Raw genomic sequence first — 6,874 nt, forward strand, 5'->3', positions numbered from 1 at the left:
CCTGCGTTATACTTCTATTTAACTGGTTTCGTAGGGAAATGCCTTACTTTTTATCACTATTTATGTGTATTTTTATGCAACCCCCATATAATTACAAAGATAAGGTTTTTAGCACCTAACCATGATTCAAAAACATTTTTAGGAAACCTTGAATTCGCAGGTAATATTTTGTCCCACTGACATCCATATTAGGTGTGCAAATTAACAATGACACATGTACCTCGTTCGAAAAAGCAAAAATGGGAAACCCACAAGCTGCCGAAACCCGGGATCGAACCAGGGACCTTTAGATCTTCAGTCTAACGCTCTCCCAACTGAGCTATTTCGGCGCGTGTTCCAGTACAAGACTCTATAAGCTATTCATACCTGCACCAAACCTATGCCTGTCTGTCTTTTTCTACACATGGATGTGTGATAGCTAACGCCAATCTAGCTAGCCGTACCTAGCTAGCTACACAGGTAAGGATGAGCCTACGCTGAGTGGGGACTATTTTGACCGCCAAAGGTTTCTTATCAAACTAAAGGACCCTGGCTTTCGAAGATAAAAATTACTCCAAAAAGAACAAAAAAACGCCAGTGGACTAAAACAGTGGAGAAATACAAAGTCCTCCCAATGCAACATTTAATGCTTAAGTTGTCCTAGCTAAAGTTTGAACACACGATGGCGACATTGGTGACCATAACACGCCGGTTGGCATATTATCAGAGACAGTTCAGAACATAGCAGATACAGACACCAACACGCTTCTCCTTGAAAGACATGTGTCTTTGCTGGTAGTTTAAACTATGTCACTAACCCTGATCGTAATTGACTCTCCATGGGCAATACCTAATTTCATCCCATTTCGTGCCACCACGTGATGCACTGAGAGGTGGTGGTCGTTTCGTGTATTTTTGTGTAGTGGGTTTGAACCTATATGAAACACATTGTTGTATCACCTAACTATTTATCTGTTCCCACAAACCAAATCAAAACATTTACTTTGTAGAAATTAACACATTTTCTTGGGTACCATTGTTTACATGGTAGCATAAATTGTCCCATATATTTGGCATACCCTACTTACAATATACTGAATTACTTTTCTGTTAGTTGTGTGATGAACAATCACATCTCACCATACATAGAGTACTCCTTAACATTGTCAGAGCTGTTTTGCTTAACATATCAGCATCAGAAAATATTAAAATTGGTCAAATCAGAAGCCCTTTGCAAGAACAGGGATCATCAGGTAAACTAAGTCCTGTCAAAGCTCTGTCAGTCTGTTGTTCTTTATTCTCACCCATTACTTAGTTCAGAGTCATTACTAAATGAATGTTTTGCCATAAATTACAGTGGGGCTTTAAATGCTTAGTCTTTGGCTAACGTGTGTTTTTTGAAAGACACCAAAACATGATGGACCACTGCAATATAATAAGAAAACAGTAAAGCTGGCTAATCTTATCATCAGGCACTTTTTTCTATTTGGGTTCTGCAGTGATGCAGTGTTTTCCCTTTATTAGTCATATGATGTCCCGATGCCAGCTTCCATGCCTCCCTTTCTTCTGTCTTCCCCTCGCTAATCTTCATTCGATACTGCCTCTCATTCTCTCTCTCACTCTTTCTCCCTCTCTCTCTCTTTCTCTCACGTTTTTGTTCCTCTGTCATCCCCCAAGGTGACTTTCCTTCCTTCGCCGACACTGCAGCTGTTCCTCTCTTTGTTCTGGAAGGCCTGAGTGTGGATAAGAGATGGAAGAGATGCAGGCCGACGGAATAAAGAGAAGGAGAACCAAGGGAGGAAATGAGGGTATGAAAGAGGAGGTGACTGATGACATTATCATGCAGAATGGAGGAATCTATGGTGTCGACTCACTGCGTAAATCAGTAAGGCAACAAACAAACACACACACACACACACACACACACACACACACACACACACACACACACACACACACACACACACACACACACAAACAATAACATCATACATGAGCAGACAGATTTGTTCTGGTAAAATAAAATAAATGAAGTGTCAACATCAAGTGATTGAGCTGCCTCAACAGATGCTTACCTGACTAACAAGTTTCATCTTCATTAGTACTGGTGATTAACACAGTTGTTACATCCCAGTGAGGGTTCACCAAAGTCGGCACTAAATACTGCAAGTATCTGGGACAGAGTTTCTAAATTTAGGGATCAGAGAGACGGGGGGTTGAAACAGGAGATGTAGAAAGGGAGGGGCAGCTGGAAAGAGGAGTGACAGATTCGGACAGTAAGGTCCAGAAGAAGTCGGATGGAGGACTTCCTAAGTTACACTGAGCAGGACGAATCCAAGCAGTTCCTCAAGACTGTAGAAATACAGCAGCAGCTAGGGCCCAGTGGTGCTACTTTTTGTTTAAAAGGTCTGTCATGTAAGAGTAACAAAATTGTTATATTTCTTTCTTTCAATTACAGATGGGATTCTTCTGAATTCTTAAATATTCTAATGATTAGAGATCATTAGAGACTGATTAGAGAAACAAGCCATTTCTTCAAAATCGATGCAATTTCTACCTCTGTATTACTTCAGTTCTCTTTTTATTTCCTATTTTGTTGTCTAAAAGCTCATAGAAAAATAAGACATCCATATACATATTCTTTCTAGTATCTTAGCAGATAAAAAATGCATCTATGCAGACATGTGTCAATAAATGTTTTTGCAAAATTAAATTTCCTGACTAGTAAAATATTATTATAATTGAAAATTGGCAACCAATACATTTAACATAAGACGTGCATGAACTGACACTGAGATGGATCAGTTCTTAGATAGATCATCTTTTTAATACAGATTCTGTTCTGCTCTATACAATAACACGTAATATAAATCTTATACAATACTAATATTTCTCTATACACATGGTCATAAATGTACAGTACAGTGTACACACATATAGTATTAACACAAATACACTTAAATGTATCTTCTCATTACAGTAGCTTTCCAACTCACTCAGAGTTTTATCACAATGGCTGATTTTCTGTCCGGCAGATGATTGTGAACAAAAGAATAAACTATTTTCTTTGACTAAAACTCACGACAGACACTTCAATATTTACATCCCTGAAAAATGTACATGAATACACAATAATTATTGTCTTCTGGCTCACAAATAGTGTAAAAGGTGTGAGGATGAAGGAGATAGCCCCAATCCCAAAGGTGCTCTCCAAGAGCCCATATAAAGTTCAAAGTGTACACTATCTACTAACTGACATAAATCTACTGCAACACCCATTATACAACAGTTGATTGAGGGCTGGTTTATTGTTTTATGTCCAGCATGTTGAGAAATGAGACATGAAGCCCTGAGGAGAAAGAGAGACACAGATATAGTGAAACATGTCCAGGAATCAGTCCAGAAGCTGACAGAGGCGATTTTTTGCCTCCGCAGTCATTCAAAGTACTGTCCAAAAGCAGTGACTCTGCCCTCCAGAGCAACAAACAGCTAACACGAGGAGATGTCCCATGTCAGAAGTTTTTGCCCCATGTTGGGAATTCTCCGGTATAAGATGCTAGTTTACCTGCAGTGACTACAGATAGTTTTAAATAAGTTTCCACAAAATGTTGCCCTTTGATTGCCACTTTAAAACTGAAGTGATACAATTTCAGTAGTATAACAGTAGCCTGTGTAGATAAGATTGCTCCAAGTCATCTGCTTTTTTATTATGCCCATTGGCCTCTTTCTGTTAACCAGTTGATTAAGTCCCCTTACTTCTCTCTTTCCCCAGTAATCTAAACCATAAGTAGAAAACCAACAATTCTGTGTTCACATTCTCTCTGTTCACATCCTTGGGGTCATTGCTTTTCTCAGAATTTATTGCACATAATCACAAACACGCACGCTCGTTTATTCATTTACACAACCGCACACGCAGACACACATGCATACATGCGCACATGCATGTAAACATACGAACGCAATCACACAGCCTCACTTACGTCATCATGACATTTACTCTTACAATTATTTAAAAAAAATAAAGTCATGCCCTTTAGCTTTTACTTACAGACATTCTTCTAAAATATGGTGCTTACTGCAAATAAATTTGGAATCTGTTTTTTTGCAGTTCCCTGGTAGTTTCATAAGAGCCTGTAAACTTCTGAATGCTTGTATTTACCCGCTATTAATTTGCTATACGATATACAGTATGTGCACGTTTTACTCTGACACTTTGTTGTAAACATTCAGCACCACAAGGATATATGAATAACTCAATTAAGGCATGAACAAATGAGGGAAATAAAGAGAAATATAGACTGACATATTTTCCTCACTGAGAACATCTGTGCAGGTAGATATTTGTGTGCTTTCACAGATAATTACTAAATATAGATCAGTATGCATGTTAGGTGTGTGTGTGTGTGTGTGTGTGTGTGTGTCTGGGTGTGTGTGCATATGTACATGCACATGCAAGTTGAAAGTGCACACAGGACCAGTAATGTATGCCTTTGAGGTTGTCTAACCCTTATCCTATACAACTGCACACTTTCATATTCAGTATATATGTCTATGGTGTATGCTTGGCCAGTGTTGTCATGGAGACACAGTGGCCACCTTGTCAGTCAGAAAGTGAACTAATGGGGGCCTGTGTAAGGAGAGCAGAAAGAAGGCTCTAATTAAAGCCCAGGACTCGCCTGTCACCACATCTGCAAGGAACCAGTGGTCATGGAATTTGTCCTGACCTTTGTAAACTAACTGTTTTTTCTCACACCCATGCACAAATATACACATGATCCATCTCTAGCAAATTGGTAATGTACATACAATTCTGCAACACACACACACACACACACACACACACACACACACACACACACACACACACACACACACACACACACACACACACACACACACACACACACACTCACACACATGCAAACACACTGAAGTTCAGCCTCATTCCCTCACTGCCTCTGTGAGGCATCGATCAGTGCAATCACTGGCCTCCACTCGTGGCTTGCGATTCTTCCTCTGGCCTCCCCCCTCCACCCAGGAGTTATGAATAACTGTCCCCCCACTGGGAGCTGGGTCCACCTGCAGAAGGGACACTACCCTTTTCTTGACACGTGTTTTGAGGGCACGCCGCAGCTTCTGCCTGGTGAAGGCATAAAGCAGCGGATGAAAAATAGTGGTTCCATAAGCCATTGCCAAGAAGCAGAGGCGCAGTCGCACCAGGCTGTCACTGGGACCCATACACAGGATCAGAACATTGACTGCAGACAGAGGGGCCCAACAGCCCAGGAAGGTGGATATGATGAGCAGGGACATTTTAAGGACGCGGCGTTGACGCTCTCGACGGTCCCTGTGCCTGCGCACCGCCCGCCTCAGGGCGATGATGGCTGAAACCGAGGCCTGTACACCCATGGTGGAGGCAGGCAGTGGTGAGGTGGCGTGGGTCTGGGTTGAAGCTGTAGCTGGGGTTGGAGAAGCAGGGGTAGCCGGTGTGGTGGCGATGGGGGTGGTGGCAGCAGTACTGACAGTAGTGACTGTTGCTCCACTGTCAGACATCGCCTGGGGCATGGAAGGGAGTGGAGGGGGCGATGTTAGTGTAGGTGTGAGGGAGGGGATGAGAGGCGGATGGCTGAGGTTCTGGTTCTGGTTGGAGGACACTACCTCTGTGGGCAGGCTCAGATCCTTCTTCTTCCGCCTCCTGCAGCGTATCCTGCAGGTGGAGTCCTTTGCACGCTTACTCCTCAACATGTGGGATCCTATTCGAATGTTGAGGGCCTGCAGGATCCTGGAGTAGGTGAACAACATGACGGCCACAGCGATGAAGAAGCATGGCACTTGGAGCAACAAGTGGTAATACATAGCCATGCCTGTGTAATACCCCTGCCCTCCTACGCACAGCAGCGTCCTGTTCTGCCACACTGGAGTCAGGTGGTGTGTCGGGGAGGAAGGATGAGTTGAGGGTAGGGGGGTAGGAGAGATTGAGGAAAAAAGTGGGGGCAGTCCAGTGGTGAAGTCAGAGTCATTGTTTTGCCCTCTTGGCTCCTCATCCTTACTGTCCTCAACCCTCGAAGAGAAGAAATCCCCCTCAAGGAAAGGCAGGAAGAAGACGGCCAGAGACACGGCCCACACCGCTGCCAGGAGCAGTGCCGCTCTCCTGGGGGTCAGCAGACGACTGGCTGGACGCACTGAGATGTCGTATCGGTCCAAACTGATCACCAGCACATTGACTGCCGTGGCCACGCTGGTGAACGTGACACAGGCCTCGTGAAAGCAGCACAGCGTGGCCAGGCTGCCGACTCCACTCTCACTAGCTGGTAGCAGGATCACAGCCACAGTCAGTGGCAGACACAGCAGACAGACCAGTATGTCCAGCACATGGAGGTTGACTGTGACCAGGTTGCTGACTGAATCCACCAGGTTGGACTGAGCACAGTAGAGCACAAGTACGGTCAGGTTGCTGCTGAAGCCCAACACCAGCTCCAGCATCAGCACAGTGGTCAGAGACACCTGGAAGCCTAGGGGGTAGGGTGTGCTCCAGCCCTCCTCCAACCCTACCTCACCCCCTCCATCCAGCAGGCCTACCCCCTGACCATCGCTGGTCTCCAGGAGGTCACGATAGCCTTCGGTCTCCATTGACGCCACAGCACTCCCTCACACATAGCAACAGCGGCCGCCACGCCAGACCATGCTCTGTCTTTTTCTTTTTCTTCTGGCTCAAACGAGGCAGTGATGAGGATGATGGCCAGATCTGTGGTTGATTCTGTGAAAACGAAAAAATACAAAAGAGTAGAAAGACAGAGAGATGACAGAGAAAGATCAGTTATCAGTCAGCTTGTCTCATATTCACTCAAAAAATAACACTGTTCAGCAAGTACAAGTCAGACTTGTCAGATTT

General features: G+C 44.0%; 1 protein-coding gene and 1 non-coding gene across 2 annotated transcripts; both read right to left on the reverse strand.

Annotated features, from left to right (window-relative positions):
* Positions 1-256: 256 nt before the first annotated feature.
* trnaf-gaa (transfer RNA phenylalanine (anticodon GAA)) lies at positions 257-329 on the reverse strand. The gene has a single exon. It is a non-coding gene; the product is annotated as a tRNA-Phe (tRNA).
* Positions 330-4,923: 4,594 nt separating this feature from the next.
* On the reverse strand, positions 4,924-6,612 carry LOC129106284 (G-protein coupled receptor 22-like). Its single transcript, XM_054617667.1, has one exon. The coding sequence runs from the start codon at positions 6,610-6,612 to the stop codon at positions 4,924-4,926; it is 1,689 nt and encodes a 562-aa protein (XP_054473642.1).
* Between the last annotated feature and the right edge of the window lie 262 nt (positions 6,613-6,874).

Source organism: Anoplopoma fimbria, chromosome 17 (assembly GCF_027596085.1).
Source record: "Anoplopoma fimbria isolate UVic2021 breed Golden Eagle Sablefish chromosome 17, Afim_UVic_2022, whole genome shotgun sequence".
Classification (NCBI taxonomy): domain Eukaryota; kingdom Metazoa; phylum Chordata; class Actinopteri; order Perciformes; family Anoplopomatidae; genus Anoplopoma; species Anoplopoma fimbria.

Bases quoted from the DNA above. Each gene is read 5' to 3' on its own strand.
- LOC129106284 (XM_054617667.1), bottom strand. From the start codon at position 6,612: ATGGAGACCGAAGGCTATCGTGACCTCCTGGAGACCAGCGATGGTCAG.